At 41.0% G+C, this 18303-nt stretch overlaps 1 protein-coding gene across 2 annotated transcripts in view; it reads right to left on the bottom strand.

Annotated features, from left to right (window-relative positions):
- The window catches only part of dtnbp1b (dystrobrevin binding protein 1b), a 37372-nt gene extending 20309 nt beyond the window's left edge, over positions 1–17063 (bottom strand). Inside the window, exon 1 of one of the 2 annotated variants that reach the window (XM_079655314.1) lies at positions 16669–17063. In XM_079655314.1, the coding sequence (XP_079511440.1) occupies positions 16669–16714 (46 nt within the window). In that variant the 5' untranslated portion in view covers positions 16715–17063. The remainder of the gene's footprint in view (positions 1–16668) is intronic. The other variant, XM_079655312.1, reaches the window with a different exon arrangement.
- Between the last annotated feature and the right edge of the window lie 1240 nt (positions 17064–18303).

Below are 18303 nucleotides of genomic sequence, written 5' to 3'. Positions count from 1 at the left end.
TGAATTATTTGCAACATGTTTATAAGATACGAGATGACAGCATGGTTACAATTATGACATTTAAATAAAACACCAACTTACATCTTAAGTCACGCGCAAATGACTCAACATGACGCTCATGTCTAACATGGTTCTGTGTCCTTGAACCCATTTATCTTGATAACCGGCGAGTTGTTTCATCTGGCAGCTCCTGACAGAACATTGTCAAATAGAGGGTCCATCCATCAAGGAGGACGAGGAGTAAAAAGGGAAAGTCTATCTGTTGTCAGAGGTCTGCCATTTCCTGTCCCACCTGTCAAACTGCCCAGCTCTCACTATCTGCTCAGAAACGTGTCATGTTTGCCAACAAAATGTCCTCCCTGTGTTCACTGACACTGCTTTAGCTAACTTCTTCTTCCTTCACTTTCTGAGTCCTATAAGGATATTGAAAATACACCATTTTACAATCCGAGAAGCCACTGCAACTTATGTTTGAGGCATGGGTGATAAATGGTGTTACCTAATATGTGGAAATTGAATTCTTGGGCTAATCAAAATGTTGCAGTTCCAGTCCTGCTTCATTTGCCATTCAAATGCTGCTAAACCCATCCTTTCAAACGGGGATTAAATGTGTCTTAATGAATAATGAAAAAATAAATGTTCCGTATCCATCCCTGCACTCAGAGATAAATATAGGAGGAAAATAATTTGTGAGCTGCCAAATAAATCAGCGTTCAGCCAATGGGCTCTAAGCACCTGACAACGAGGAATCGAACTAAAGCGGAGCTGGATGCAATTTATAACTTCACAAAGGCTTTAACAATAGCACGCATGGTACAGATGTGTCACGCTGTAAAGCTGGAAACAGATTTAACAAATTGCGCGGCTCCCCAAGACAATTCAAAATGCTCACATCATCAAAACCTCTGCGAACTGTTAATAGAGGTTGAGTGAGAGGTGAAAGGAGGAGGAGGGGGAGAACAAGTGAGGAAGAGAGGCAGTTCTAACAGGGTAATTGCTTGCATTGAATGAGCTTTACTCACAGATAACGGTGATGTCGTGTTTAATGATGGGCAACGTAATAATAAATGTGTGCTTGTGAATGATTAAACCTGGCCAATCCGATATGCACGAAAAGGAAGCAGGTAAATATAGGTACACAGGCACAATCTAAGGATCCAGTAGGTGAAAATAACAAATGTCAGAAAAGGAGAAACCATAGTGCACACATGCCTTCGGGTGTTTTGAGCATCTAACCCGAGTTTCAGGGTTATTCCTGCATCACATTTAAAGATTTCTGTTTCTGAAGATTCAAGGCTTTTATTATCATGCGTACATAGCTACAGTGTAGTTATGTCGAGGAAAATTGTAGGTCCCAGGCTCCTGCAACAGTGCAACACAATAACACACACAAAATAGTGCAAGTAAATACAATAACATATAATAGAAGTAGTGCCATAAGAGTCTAAGTGATACATAATGTGTAAGTTGCAAACAGGGTGAATGTTATGGATGTTCTTAGTTCAGGTGTTTAACAGTCTTATGGCCTGTGGTTCAAAGAGTGAAGCATGATCATCTCTAAGTGAACAAGCTGTTTGCAATTGAGTTTCATGCACATAGATATTCCCATCCAATGTTCACATTTATTTGAGACACGCACCAAACTGTTTATCTTTGCCGTTATACAGTAAGTGTGTGAGATTGCTAGAACATTCACACAGGCTTTGATGCATTATGCAGGAATCTCCTCTTATCTCCTAACCGCGAGAAATACAGCTTTACATCAGCAAAATCCTCAGTGAAGACGCCTCTCAACAACGACCCTTTCGCTTTTTCCTATATTTTTTTTATTCTACTAAGCAGTGAAGGAGGAGAGCTGCAGGAGACAGAGACGTGGGCTGATATGCATCTAAAGCTGTGAGACAAAACTTGAACTTCCAGCACAATAAAAACTCAGCTCCCTCACGTCAACACTGTCGAGTAGACCAGGAGGTAACCAGTATATGCTGTAGTGTGCTGTATGGTATAAATAATAACTGAGCCATGCAGAGTTTTCTAGACAACATATTATTGAAGACCAGGATTGGGGGCTTGCCTTGCTCCTCACCTGGTTAGTATAGCACAGTTAAGACAGCACAAAACAGAGCATGTTCAGTGAAGCGTGTGCACAGTGTGGGATGACAAAGGCATCCAAATATTGAAATCTCCTTGGGGAGAGCTGTAAGAGTGGAGCCGGTTCACATTTTAGTAACCTTGACAAAGTCAAATGTTTCCCATCTTTAAAACAGATGCCAGCTAGATCAACTTGATAGGAGGTGCTTCATTTAATAATGTGTGGGTCTAACATTTCATCAAAGAAAAAAAGACGCTAAGTCTCCTTCTGTACGTACAGGACTGTCTCAGAAAATTAAAATATTGTGATAAAGTTCTTTATTTTCTGTAATGCAATTAAAAAAACAAAAATGTCATACATTCTGGATTCATTACAAATCAACTGAAATATTGCAAGCCTTTTATTATTTTAATATTGCTGATTATGGCATACAGCTTAAGAAAACTCAAATATCCTATCTCTAAATATTAGAATATCATGAAAAAGTATACTAGTAGGGTGTTCAACGAATCACTTGAATCGTCTAATTAACTCGAAACACCTGCAAGGGTTTCCTGAGCCTTGAAAAACACTCAGCTTGGTTCAGTAAACTAAATCACAAGTATGGGGAAGACTGCTGATCTGACTGCTGTCCAGAGGACCGTCATTGACACCCTCCATCAGGAGGGTAAGACACAAAAATAAATTTCTCAAAGAGCAAGCTGTTCACAGAGTGCAGTTTCAAAGCACATCCACAAAAAGTCTGTTGGAAGGGGGAAATGTGGCAGGAAACGCTGCACAACCAAGAGAGATGACCGCAGCCTTAACAGCATTGTGAAGAAGAGTCGCTTGCAGAATTTGGGGGAGCTTCAAAGACAGTGGACTGAAGCTGGAGTCCAGGTATCAAAAGTCACTGTTCACAGACGTGTCCGGGAAATGGGCTACAATAGCCGTATTCCCATGGTCAAGCCACTTCTGAACTCAAGACAACGGAAGAGGCGTCTGACTTGGGCTAAGGAAAAGAAGCACTGGACAGTTGCACAGTGGTCCAAAGTCCTCTTTTCAGACGAAAGCAAGTTTTGTATTTCATTTGGAAGTCAAGGCGCCAGAGTCTGGAGAAAGGCTGGAGAGGAGCAAAATCCAAGTTGCTTGAAATCCAGTGTGAAGTTCCCACAGTCAGCGATGGTTTGGGGAGCCATGTCAGCTGCTGGTGTTGGTCCACTGTGTTTCATCAAGCCCAGAGTAAATGCAGCTGTGTACCAAGAGATTTTAGAGCACTACATGCTTCCGTCTGCTGAAAAGCTCTATGGAGATGAGGAATTCATTTTCCAGCATGATCTGGCACCTGCCCACAGTGCCAAAACCACCAGTAACTGGTGTACTGACCATGGCATTACTGTCCTCGATTGGCCTGCAAATTCCCCTGACCTGAACCCCATAGAGAATATGTGGGGTATTGTGAAGAAGAAGCTGAAAGACACCAGACCCAACAATGCTAATGAGCTAAAGGCCGCTATTGAAGCATCCTGGGCATCCATAACACCTCAGCAATGCCACAGGCTGATTGCCTCCATGCCACGCCGCATTGATGCAGTAATCCGTGCAAAAGGATTCCCAACCAAGTACTGAGTGCATTAATGGACATTTTCAAATGTTTGATTGTGTTTTGCTGTTATAAATCTTTTTTTTTTACTTGGTCTGAGGAACTATTCTAATTTTTTGAGATAGGATTTTTGAGTTTTCTTAAGCTGTATGCCATAATCAGCAATATTAAAATAATAAAAGGCTTGCAATATTTCAGTTGATTTGTAATGAATCCAGAATGTATGACATTTTTGTTTTTTTAATTGCATTACAGAAAATAAAGAACTTTATCACAATATTCTAATTTTCTGAGACAGTCCTGTATATCCCATCGTCTTGTTTTTTTTTATGCTGTACATTTACCACACTGTGCATTTGATGAATGTTTCATCAGTACTCATGTTAGAGTGAGAGCCAAAATACACTGAACAAAAATATAAATGCAACACTTTTGTTTTTGCTCCCATTTTTCATGGATGAACTCAAAGATCTAAAGCATTTTCTTTATACACAAAATAACCATTTCTCTCAAATATTGTTCACAAATCTGTGATAGTGAGCACTTCTCCTTTGCCGAGATAATCCATCCCACCTCACAGGAGTGGCATATCAAGATGCTGATTAGACAGCATGATTATTGCACAGGTGTGCCTTAGGCTGGCCACAATAAAAGGCCACTCTGAAACGTGCAGTTTTGCTTTATTGGGGGGGTCTGGGGGGGTCCGAAAACCCTAGGGTTAAACCCTAACCCTAACCCTAACATGTCACCCATTGAGCATGTTTGGGATGCTCTGGATCGGCGTATACGACAGCGTGTTCCAGTTCCTGCCAATATCCAGCAACTTTGCACAGCCATTGAAGAGGAGTGGACCAACATTCCACAGGCCACAATCAACCACCTGATCAACTCTATGCGAAGGAGATGTGCTGCACTGCGTGAGGCAAATGGTGGTCACACCAGATACTGACTGGTTTTCGGACCTCCCCAGACCCCCCCCAATAAAGCAAAACTGCACGTTTCAGAGTGGCCTTTTATTGTGGCCAGCCTAAGGCACAATAATCATGCTGTCTAATCAGCATCTTGATATGCCATACCTGTGAGGTGGGATGGATTATCTCTGCAAAGGAGAAGTGCTCACTATCACAGATTTTTTTCAGATTTGTGTAACAATATTTGAGAGAAATGGTTATTTTGTGTATATAGAAAATGTTTTAGATCTTTGAGTTCATCTCATGAAAAATGGGAGCAAAAACAAAAGTGTTGCGTTTATATTTTTGTTCAGTGTAGGTGCACAAGAACAGTATGCAGCTGTTTCATTTAGAGCATCTGATAAATAATAGATTGGTATATGAAAGGTGTCTTGCTGAAGTGAAAACCTCGAGCAGGTGGTTGGGCATATGTGCAACATGGCTGTTTTATTATTTAAAGTTAAATCAGGTAGGTTGGTACAGAGCAACAAATGTATTTTTGTTGGAGTTAACACTGAAATCTGTTGTTACTGTATGGTGCTTCTTTTTGGTAATCGTTTGTGTAAAATGTTATGGGTAATTTAAAGACAAATATGTCAACAATTGTTAACTAAGTTTAAATGTATGTTAAACCCATGGCTACTGCTGATATAGATATATGTATCTAACCCAATCATTTTGGCTCACTCCCCACATTTCTTTGAACTGTTTAACTGTCTGAAAACCTTAGTCATCTCTGAACTAGATTTCACAAAGACCTAGTTTGGTTTTTACAACAAAGTGAAAAGACTGAGAGATAGTGTCTGTGTTAAGTTTTGAAAAGAACAAGTTATAAGAGACATCATGTCTCGGAACACAGTGTGCAATATTGAGTGGTATTATTTGTAACACACTCATTGTATTTAAATTCAACTAAATTATACCCAAAACAAATATTACCTTGTTCCATTTTATTGTTTTGTTATCTTCAATTCCATAGCTCACTTTTTATTTTTCAGGCTTACCATCAATATTCATGTCACTCTCATCTCATAGAAGAAACATTTACATTTGTGTCTTTTTCTTGGACCTTTACCTCCCCTAACCTTTGCCTTTCTTTAACAACATCATTTCCTACTTGCGTGGCTCAGCATCAACAGAGGAGCTTCCAGCTATAGGTGGTAGGGGGTGGAAATGTGTGTAAGAGGCAGCCAAGTGGGACAATGGAGCTATTGTATGAATCTATAAATAAGATTCCTTCCTGTCCCTAAGAGCCGGCCTACTGTCATCCTGTGGAGAGTCAACGGGAGGGAGACACTGAGACATTCTGTGTGTGAGGAACACCTCATATTCTATTTACATCTACAACTTTTTGTTCATGACCTAGAGCAGGGGTGGGGAACCTCCGGCCCCCGGGCCGTATACGGCCCCTGAGACCATTTGCTACGGCCCTCGAGGTAATTTATAAACACACGCAAAAAAGAAAAAAATTAAAGAAATCTAGACCGCAAAAAAATTAAACAGGCACTTCCTGGCCAAGGTCAGGGTCCTTGAACACAACACGAGCCTAACGTGTCATCACGTGGTATATGTCTCGTCTGACAGGGGAGCATGGCAGGGGAGCACCAGAACGTCACTTCGGCACTTCCAAAAATTGTAGTACCCATAAGGAGCAGTACACATGCCGCAGTTTCTGCGTGGCTGTGTCTTTAGTTGAAAGCCCAGTGGCGATCTGTTCATCTGTCATACTGATCATACAGTCAATAACTTTGTTGTTATTAGCATCTGGTTAGCTAGCTATGCTAACGAATATAAGAAGCTTTTTCTCCAACCAGTGAGGTAAAGGCACATCTTTATATGATCATTATAGTTATAAAAAACAAGAGAATAAAGTAAACAGGTATAAAATACTATATGACAGCAAATAAAAGTTGTTATTAATAAACAAGAATACAGTTTGAAAGCTGAGTGATTTGTAAAATATCCATAAAGAAAAATACATCTGCTTCCAGTTCTGTTTCATATGGATGTTGAGAGATCTATCCATAGATCTCCTAATGTTGCTCTCAAAGTGCACCAGATTGATGCTTTTAACTTCAACATTTAAAAAAAAAAACTTCCCGGGGAGGTGAGGACCCCCCTAGAGGAGGTTAGGTCCCCCCCACCAGTAAATCACGTCAACATGGATAGGAAACGAAATACATTTGCACATATCTTGTGTCCAATATACTTTCTGTTTTGGTGGTCATGCCACAACCGTGCACGTGAATGCATGCATGAGTCATGGTAAAATATCTGGATTAAGAGTTTGCTTTTTCTTTGCACGGCATGAAAGAAAGGCGAAATGAATGGGCTGTGATTTGAGTATTTTTAAGCAGAGGTCAATAATTTGTACGGCCCTCAGAGGATGTTTAAAAAATTGAAATGGCCCTTGAGAGGAAAAAGGTTCCCCACCCCTGACCTAGAGTTATTACATAGTTTATAAACTTTAGGACATGCTTCTCTTTCAGTTCCTTTTAGAGAAAACATTCCAGCAGTCGTGGTGCATTTTCAAGCTTCTTTTTACACGGTGTGGTGCAAGTTCATGAAGCCTAAGAGTTTAAAAATAGTACTGTATTCCAAAAATGATGCAAGACAGCTGAACTCATCCGGTCGTCTGCGGTATTGTGGGTAAAAAATGCTTAAAGACAAAGGATACTACATAGAGCTGTTGGCGATAAGCTCAGTAAAGGTTCAGCACAACTGCTAACAATAAAAACATGAGGCTACAGTGGGCACACTTATCACACATGAAAACCCAAAGTCTCTAAAACGTTTTTACCTCGTATATAATTTGTGAAGCAAAGCATGGAAAAGGCCAGAAGTTTGAGAAACTGCATAAACCCCCTCCAGGATATCCATTTAAATTTAAACTTTTCTTCCAATGGCTACTGGCAGGGAAATGCACATCTTATCCAGGTGGTTCAAAGAACATAAGAATGGCTTTTATGTTTCTCCAACACAGCACAGTTTCTATATATCAATCAACAGATCGCCTTAAGGTGAGGCTGACAGGATGTTCACAACATTGTCCACATGGCTGACATTTGCACAAAACCTCCCACAACACCATGAAGATTTAGAAAACTCTAAGGCACAACAGAGAGCCAGAAAACCATTATGTTGCTACAATAAACGATATCATGCTCTGAGTTTTGTTGCCGTTCAAACTGAGGCCCTCATTGTCGTAAGTGCTCTACCTTACAGCAGAAATCATTAAGAAGCATGTCTTCTGTGCACTTAGCTGCAATTGACATGTCATAAGATAAAAGGAAAGGGCTGTGTTCCAAAGACAAATAACTCTTTGTTCAGCCTTATGACTGCTATACTTGAAAACGCTACACTCTACATTTCCAGTTATTGATTTGAAAGTGTCAGGGCAATAATGTGAAACTTCAAAAAGGAGACGTCCTGTCAGTCAACACTTTCAGCTCTCCAGGTGAACTCTTGGGCAGAGAGCTTGTTCTTCTCATCTGGCACTGAAGTCTTCCACTAAATATTTCAAGGGTGTTTTTGTTAGAACCTGACAGAGGTATCAAAAGCTATCAGCAACATCTCTTTGTTTGGCCAAGCTACACTTCTCTTCTCTGTCACTGCGTATTTATCACAAGTTCTCCTCATCCCTCTTCGGTTGCTTTCTTCCTTATTTATCTGCAGTCAAAGTGTGCCCTCTTGTTAGTCACAGTATGAATTGTGGAAAGCCTTGAACTTGGTTTGGGAGAGATAACCTCCCCGGGTCATGAAGTTCATCCTTACTGTACTCCTTTGTTTCATATGATATGATATTTTACTTTAATGCCATTGGGCGTGCTAAGTACTGTATGCCCTAGGCTAGGGCTACTGCTACTGCATCATGATCATGTGGTCCAATACTGCAGTCTGAAGAATTATACCTGAGTGCCCTTGCAGCTCCATGTTACGTCAGTCTCACCTCTAAATCAAAAGCAGTTTTTCACCGCACTGCTAAAACCTTGGAGCCAGTATTTAAGAAAGAAATGCTGCAATAATATGTATAATCTTATGTGGCGAGTCCAGTCAAATATGTGCATTATTTAAAGATACATATATGTTTTTTTCATTATGGCAATCTGAATATACTTTGGAAAATATTATACAGTCAATGTGAGGTAGTGTTTTTTCCAATCCTTCAAGGCAGGTGCATTTTAGTGAAAGCATTGCACCTAGGCCCGAAAAACTCGATTGTTGGCCCAGTGATGATGCTGTATTGGAAATCCATCTGTTGTTTTTGTTGTACCTGACTTCTAGTTTGACCGCACAGCATCACCTGGCCACACAGCGGGAAAGCCCCCGCTCCCCCCTGACAGCAACCTGTCCTACTGCATCTTTTGGTGTTGTTGTTTCCACACACACAGGTACACACAGCACTCACAAATCTGGGAATATGTGATGCCGGGAAATCAAAACAAACCCAGACGTTGATCATTTCATTAGAATATAATACATGCAGAGTCATAGTCACTCATACAGATGTGCACTAGGACTACGAGAGTCAGAGACAGAAAAAGGGAGAAGGGGGAGAAGGGAAAAGATGCGGTCTATCTACTGTATGACCTCGGTTCAAACGAGAGGTCCTTGAGGGGTTATCTGTGTCTGGCTGACTGGAGTTATTTACCCTTACATAAGGCAAGAGGCGGGGGGTAGAGGACAAAGGGAGAGTACAGGTAGAAGAGAGGCAGCCTGAGGGCACAGCAGTCCTGTCATGTAGACAAATCCATAAATAATGCTTAAGTAGGAATATGACAGAAGCACAAATGCAAAGAAACACGTGAGACAACATTAAACTCACAGAACACAACAGTATAACATCTTCACCAGACTCCCTCTCTGTCTGAGACTGTAAATACTGTCTGTTCAACCATGGACCCAATTAGTGCAACTTTCTGGCTGTCGGACCACACGATTACTTTTTTCTCCATTTCCCAAGAGTGAGAGGAGAGGAGAGAAAAATAAAGGATAGCCCACCTGCTGAGGTGCATCACACAGGGATGGAAAATGCAATTTCTCATCCGTCTGTGTCCAGGATTTGAAACAAAAGCACTGATTATATCTGCTTCTTTTTTCCATTTGCATTTTGATGGATAGACGTCTGTATGTGTTTGTGTGTGCAGTATATTGTATGTCAGTCTGTTTCATATCATCCCCAGGCATATTCCAGGGGGTGTTTGAAATCATCTGACAGATCTAAATTACGATGTATCCCTCTAACTTTATCACTGCAGTGACTGGGGCCACCCTTATAACAAAACAACTGCCATAACCCTGTGTGTAAAATGATACACCAGTCACTATTGTCCCTTTAATTACAATCATTACGCTCCTTGTGGAGTATTCATTCTTCTGTCATGCTGCACAGCTCGGAGCTTAATTTCCTCAGCGTGATGCGCAGTGGGAGTTTATTTGTAGCTGTGATACTGAAGACAAGGTTTTCCACCATTGTTGTTTAGTTAATTGATGTATGACCGGGTTAAAGTGATCTTCGGCATTTTGAACAAAAGCAACATAAGTCTTTCTCTAAGGGGCATGCGTATTTCTAATAATGTTCCAAGTCATGTGGACCCTGGGAGGACTTTATTCTGAATCAGGAAAAGACTGTCGCTAAGTCCCGCCCCCTTTATTACTGTTGCTTGTGCCAGTTCTCACACAGCACAATGACAGCAGGTGGCAGATTCACCACTTTTCAAACAATGAATCCTTGATTTCAGACGAAGGTAGGCAAAAGCAGGATTCATGTTCTCCAGAAACCATACATTTTACCAGCTGAAATCACAACAGTTGGTGATTTGATCAACACTAGCTAGGTAATTAAAGTCGGTTGAAAACAGACTTTCCGATTGACTTTTTCCCAGGTGATTCACATCTACAAAAAACCCTGAAAAGTTTCATACTAAACTTACTTGATGGATCCATGGTTTGTATCTTGCTTATATGCCAAGGCTCAAGCGAACAGGTAAACAAATCAGTCTCATCACCAGTGCTGTTCATAGTTCACAACATATTCTTTTCACAGGCCGGTAAAGCCTAGCTCCAATAGCTCCATTATTTTCTACTTATAGGTCAAGATATGATCAGTGTGTTTAGGCAAGGCAAGGCAAGTTTATTTATATAGCACTTTTCTGTACGCGACAATTCAAAGTGCTTTACAAAACAAATTAAAAGACTTTTTAGGAATAAATACATTAAAGACACATTATACAATTTTACAACAGACATTACAAAGCAAAGATAATAAAATAATAAAAATAAACAGAAGCCTTATTGCTGTCTTTAATGCCCCGGTTTCCCTGTCTGAAACGCTGGTTGATGACACTTTATTTTCACTGTGAAATATTTCACTTTACTGTGAAGTGAACTTGCCATGAAACGGGATGTAGTATTGAAAATCCCTTGAACATTTCTGAGCATGTAGAGCCAAAACCTCAAACAATGTGTAGCAGATCAAATAATTACAGCACATATTGTATTTGGCACAATCCTTCCTTTCTGTTTTTTAATTTCATTAATTAAAACAAATTGAACATTCTGTCTTCCAGATAGTAGAGGCTATTGATTCTCTGCTGCACAACAACAGCCCCCTACCAATTAGTAGACTCCCAGACAGACCCTCTCCTGTGTCTTTTTATTATTCTTTTCACCATCTGAAATGTGCTTTTCAGTTTGGCTTAGTCTTTTTAATTCTCCATCTTTACCAATATTCTCTTTTTATTATCCTCAAGTCACCCACTTTCAGTCTCTTCACCCATTCTCCTTCATCCAGCACCTGCTGTCTTTGCATTCTTCATGTTACCCCTCCTCTGATGCACTGCTCTCTAATTCTCTACTGGCTTTTTTCTTTGCTCTGCAGTCCTTTTTTACATCTCTCTCTTCTTTCTTTTATTCAACCACCTTCTCTTTCTCGTCGCCTTTCTCCCTCTTAGAGTCTTTAATCTTCTCTTCCTCTCTTTGTCGCTCCACTCTCTTTCTCCCTCCGTGGCACTCTTTGTAACATCCTGAATCCCAGAGCATCTTCTCCTAATCTAATTGAGCAGGGATGATCTTAGTGTAGCGATGGTTTGGAAACCCTGGCAGTAGTACAGATGAGTAAACAATGTGAACATTGAGAGAGGAGTCAACATACTCTGGGCTTTCCAACAACACCTGTCAGGCCAGGTGTGCTCTGCCTGCCGTACAGAGAGGAAGAAAGAGGTGGGCACAAGTTGGAGTGAGAGTCGGAAGGACAACCCCAAGGGGGGAGAACTAAAGGGAGAAAGGATGTGTCATCTGTCAACAAACTATAAATTGCCTGGCAGATTATTCCTGCAACTCTTAGGCACGAGTTGGTATCAAGAAATAGATAGATGGACATTATATATTTGAATAGAACATTATCCAATTATCCATGTTCCAAATTCGTGAAGCGTTCCTCATTTCTTTTTTTAGCAGATATCTCCTGAACTTCCCCACTCAATATATCAAGACCCGAGCAGTTCTATTAGAAGTCTAAGGTAAGGCACGGGTCGGCGCTTGTCGCTCAAAGGAATCCCTCGCCATATGAACTTTGACCCTTAGAAAGTAAAAGTGAAGAGGCACAACGTGTCAACTCCCTTAGGATAGGTCTGAGAAACAGGGGTAGGAAAAGAGAAGTAAGAAACAGAGGAAGAGAGGAACAACATGTCTACGTACATGCACTCTACTAAAATAGTAAAAGAGAAAGGGGTGAAGAAATACAAAGTAAGAAACTGAGATGAAAAGGCACCACATTGCGTAAATGCTTCCCCTTAGAATAGGGTGGAAATTGTGAAAAGGGGACAGGGACACAAGTGAAGAGGGACAACGTGTCTAACCCTGACATAATTGCACTCCCCAAAGGGAAAGAAAGTAAACAGTATAAGCAGAAAAGCATTGAAAAAGATTCCAGTAATAGGTTATGATAAATGTGTTTATACAGTATATCCTTTATTTAACCAGGTAAAGACTCATTGAGATTCAAATCTCTTTTCCAAGAGCGACCTGGCCAAGAAGGGCAGCATGAACAAAGTTACAACAGATGAACACAGACAATACAGGCAGAGAAATACAGCTGTGAAACACAAATGAAATGGCACATTAGCCAGTCAATATGCAAAATAAAAGAAATTATTAAAAATCATTAAAAACTGGCAAAATGTAAAACGACATCAATTTTGGGATGTAAGAGCACTCACATCTATATGGTTTCTTGTTCTCTGTCCTCTAAGATGGACTTGAATTCCCCCATAGTGATACAATCTGAGAGTTTCAGCTCCTTCTGTACATTACTCCAAGCAGAGGGGGCAGTATATTTAAAAGCTGTTTTACCAAGTTCTGTTCTTACTTTAGGAATCAGCATCTGAATAAAACCTTGTTTATGAACATGGCCAAAATTAACGGCATAAAGAAGCAACTTTTCTGTAACGGCACACATGTATTGCTTATGTAACAGTGTGAGCATGATTTTTATTTATTTTTATAGTGCACATGAAACTCAATTATGACTTTGCAGCATAAGTGTCGGATTACAATTCTGTGTCACTTGCAACAAAAAGAAAGTTACAAGCCGGGGTAAAATGTAATTATAAACATCAAGCCGTGCTCTGTCCTTGACTTTACCCTTTGACAACACAGATTCCTTCATCTCTCCAACAAAATCCATCTTTAGAGAAAATGAATGCCACAAATCCCAGTCTTACCCTCCGCCAGTGGCTTCAAAGGGAGCGTGACCTCCTTGAAAATGAACAGACAAATTAAGAATCGCCTGGTTACATAAACAGCGTCTGTGTTTACAGGCTGTGTGAGGGATGTTTCAATATGCTGACCGCATTGTGGTTATGTGTGAATGGATACATGTGTGAATGTTTGCTTACACACACATAAATTCTATCAGTCACAGGAGAAACTGGCTATAAAGTCAACATGCGAGTCACTTACTTATTTTGTATGTGTTTGCACTTATTAGCAAAAATTAGGTTGAACATTAAATAGGACGCACTTTGGTGCAATGTGCTACATGTCACATCTCAGAAATGGTTACCTTTTCTATTACTGCTGAATATTTCGAAACAGAATAAGCGGACTTATTACAATTGAAATACATGTAAAAAAGTGAAACACGCCTACCATTATACACATAAACTGCTGTAATGAGCACTTTTATAACCCATTGAATCATTCTAAAAGAATAGAGCTGCATATTTATACAGATTTGCATGCAGTGAGCAGAACTGCAAGAGGAATGAACTTTCAAAGAGCACACTCAGATTGTTCCGCTCAGCAATATTTTTTTCCTTTGCTTCATCCCTGAAAACTTAACTTCTTCAAGGAAAGATAAGCTTTCTTCTGGCAGCATTACAAGTTGAGTTTGCCTGTGGCTGAAGCCTACAGAGACAGTGCAGGAGCCAGCTACTGTACCATATTCCAATAGTCCAGCCCGCACTCATTAAAGCAGCACAAAAGACTAATCACATCTGCAGCGTTTTGATTTACATGCAATTAAAGTTTCATTTGAACCCAGATAAACCAGACAGGAGGAGAGCAGAGACGAGAAGGAGAAGAGAGGAGGAGGAGGAGGAGGGCTGTGGGATAAGAGAAGAGGAGATTAAGGAACAGATGAGATGCAAGAGAAGAGAGCAGATGTGTACAGAAACCAGGCGCAAAGGAGATGAAGGTGGGGACAAAAAAGAGAAGGGGAGTGGGGGGGAGTAGACAAGGAGAAGAGCAGAGAGGAGAGGTGAAGCAAGCCATCATTTGGCAGAAGTGATGACACAGCACATCCATCTCAGTGGCAGGTGCCTGCTGTTGCTCCTTTACAGAGGACACACAATAACTGAGCTCTGCACCAGCGTAACACTGTGGTAATACAGCGCTCAGAGACAACAGAGATAATAAAGACTGCTGATTGTCTCATCTAAAAATGTTAGTTCATAAATAGTCCATAACTTTGCTCTACTTTGTATCAATCAGTATAGCATTAAGTACAAATAAAATGAATTAGTTTGCCTTTTTTAATCAGCTAAATGAGCACCATCAGCCTTCTACTTGATGCTCTAATTAGTTTATATCATTACCTATTCTTGCTACCCTGGCGTTGTTCTGGCATGTTCCTTTGATATTGGCACCAGTATTAATCAACTCGTAAAATGGAAAAATGACAAAAAATATTGTTCTTCTTCTTGGTTAAATCATTCCTTATCTTTTGTTCAGTCTTCGACTTCTCCAGTCTGCTGTTGAGCCGAGATGAGAGTCGAGACTATGGACTTGTTTGCTCAGATGCTGCATTTGCTTATGTAACATAACGGTTAGAAAATCAGTAATCGTACTCTGCAGGCACTTGATATGTCCACTTGAATGCACTGCTATATATGAAGGTAATGTGATGGATGCGTCTTGACAAGGAACAAACTAGTCAAGCGCAAAGAGAAGCAGCAGAGATAAACATGTGAGAGTGAAAAGGGAATTATAAAACAACAAGCTGGCTAGTTAATCAGCCAAATAATTAAACAAACAATGATGTAATTATTTTTCAAAAAGCCCACAGTCATAAACACAAACAATATGTATCTACTGTGGGCGGGTTGATCAGTGTGTGATCATTAACTCATCACCCCAGACACACGAATGGTTTCTAAGCGAGTTATATGCAAGGTTGGGCAGTAAATAACATCCTGAAAGTAACAGAGGGGAGAAGGGGAATGAAGGCAAGAGGAGTGGGGATGGTGCAATAATAATGAAAGCAATAAAAGAGACACAATTTCCCAGATGTGATCTGTGCCTCAGTCTAGGTCGATTTGTGTGTGACTGTGTGTGTATATGAATGTGTGTGTGTGCAAGGTTTGCTTTGTGTATGTTCCCACAGAGCTCTCAGATGAGTCAAAATGAGTCAGATCATTCTATCAATCACCCACTTACAGTACAGCAATCCTTTCGTGTGTATGTGTGTGTGTGTGTGTGTGTGTGTGTGTGTGTGTGTGTGTGTGTGTGTGTGTGTGTGTGTGTGTGTGTGTGTGTGTGTGTGTGTGTGTGTGTGTGTGTGTGTGTGTGTGTGTGTGTGTGTGTGTGTGTGTGTGTGTGTGTGTGTTGCTTGAGGCCAGAATGTAGTCAAACATTAAAACTGCAGTCCTACACATTTTCGCCCACTGAATAACCAATGAACTCCAAACTATAACTTTATACTGAAGCAGTGCTTTATCTTAATCCCTGCAGTTTACCATGCCACGTTTCTGCTTCAGACACAGAGCAAGCATAAAGTAATTGGATACACAGTTACTTACAAAAAGCCGACCTGAATAATATTTCCTGTTCACTTCTTAATTGAGCTAAAAAGAAACAAAGAAATGAAATGAAGACGTAGCACTTCATTCTTCAATAACCTTTTTGTTTTGGGGTAATAGTTCAAATGGACATACGCTGTGCTGTAAATGAAGTACGCATCAGTTCATCAGCAGTGAAAAACATCAGCAAGTCACCTGCTCATCCCTCTCACTGAACAGATACAGCTGGTCTCATTGTCAATCAGAGCTCCTTTCAAATAGATCTACAGCTGGAGACGCTCCAGGGAATATGTAAACACACTCTGCAACGCATGCTCCCACAAACCGCGTTACACACTTCCCCGAGCTCTCTTTCCAACAACTAAACCAATATGCAAACACAAGCAGGCATTACCCCCGTTATTTATAAAGTAGATATCACCTTCCCTTGACCATACTGTGTTACACAATCAAACTCTTGGCATCTTCAATCCCACTCACTCTTTCCACTGTTACACACGCTTCACATTCCTACTGCTAATATGAAGTGCATTCTTTTATTTCTGTATTTGTTGTTAAACTGCCTTGAAAATAGATGTCCTCCTCCTGTCTTGGCCGGGGTCTTCCTTAAATATAAAAAGCCTATTTTGGAGTGACAAAAAAGGGTTGCTTTAAAACAATCCCTATGTCACACAGATATTTAACATACTGATCACACACAGATCACCACTCCCAAATACAAAAGAAGAACAAAAAGTCACTCACAAGAGTCCCTTTGGCTCCCGTCTGTTGCACCAGGCGTGGTGGACATCCCAGCAGGATGCTTGTTGCCCTCACTAGAGAACCAAAAGGGAGGGAGGGAGGGGAAGGCAGACGGCACGACGATAGTACACCGAAAACTCCACCGATCACAACAACACCTGCCCACCACGCATCCTCACGCTGTCTCTCACACTGCACACATGCTCCTCCATACAAAAGAGGCTCCAGAAAGGCTCACACACACATTCTCATGCAGATCAGCTGGCAGGCACACACACACACACTCGAAACGGTGAGCGTACTTAAGATCCCTGCACCCACGAAACACACACGTGCATGTATGTATGGGCGCTGCACCAATGTCTAGCTCCAGTGTGAGGACTGCTGAGGCTGACAGAGGAGAGAGAGAGAGATAGAGAGAGAGAGAGAGAGCGAGAGAGAGAGAGAGAGAGAGTGAGAGAGAGAGAGAGAGAGAAGACGAGTGGAGCGTACCACTGCTGCTGAGCGAGGGAGGAGGGGGACCAGAGAGAGGGGGGTGGGAGAGAGGGTGTGTGTGCTGGGAGGAAGGGAAATAAGGAGCACTGATGATTATGAGTGTGTGTGGCCGCACATGTTTTTATAACCCATGAACACGATTGCCTCTGACCTTTGAATAAACGGTGATGCCTCTTCACCCAGACTGCTTCTACATGACTCGTAAATAAGTACCTAATAAAGTGTAAACAGAGTTAAGATGGCAAAGCAACACAATAGAGTAACTTTCCAAAAGGTCAGGTTTTGTCTCTTCAGTTTAAGTACACGCACACAACACGGTCAGAAGTGAAACACATTCGCGGTCTCCCGCCCACGCCCACTCTGTCTGCCTCCACTGCCTGAGGGGGGGACATAATCATCTTCCTCATTAGCATGATGCTGTGAAGAGCATCTCAGCTCCACCTAGCCCTGTCACCTTCTCTTATGTCCTTCACTAACTTCTCCTTTCTCTATTTCCCTCTGGGTTGCCCCCTCTTTTTCATTGCATTTTAAGTGCAATTGCAACCACTAAAGACACATCATTGCTTTATCAATTTTGTAAATGTAGGAATCAGAGAAGGGGGGAAATATCAAAATAGGCTGGAATAATGCATATTTCCATCAAACAACATAAGACTTAAGAGAAAAAAAGGGGAGTGAGTCACTAAACCCTGAAGCTTAAGGACACACACACACACACACAACAAATCCACATAACGTCAACCCTGGCTTTCATCTTTATGACACATCATAGCCCTGAACGCCTGAGGGGCTTTTTGCAGGAGAAATAAGACACAAACACCACCAGCCACAATCAATAGTATTTGGATACAACTTCACAAGTCACACTGCAGGGAGCTCCTCAAAAATATCATAAGAGCCTTAATTAGCTCTGGGTGATTATAACTAAACCTCACAATGAGCTGGGGGGTGAAAAGTGCACCGGCTGGACTTTGGGAGGAACTCCTGAAACATGAAATCCTGCAGGGCAAGAAGAAGAAGTATTAAAAAGGTAATTGAGCCCTCAGATCACACATACATTCTTAATCAGCTAATTAGAAATAACAGTAAACAGCAGTTAATTCAGATATCACCGCACTGATCAACACAAATATGTGTTTCTTC

The sequence above is a fragment of the Notothenia rossii genome (assembly GCF_949606895.1).
Source record: "Notothenia rossii genome assembly, chromosome: 10".
Lineage (NCBI taxonomy): Eukaryota > Metazoa > Chordata > Actinopteri > Perciformes > Nototheniidae > Notothenia > Notothenia rossii.
Note: the sequence above shows the minus strand (reverse complement) of the source record. Positions and strands in the feature narration are given on the sequence as shown.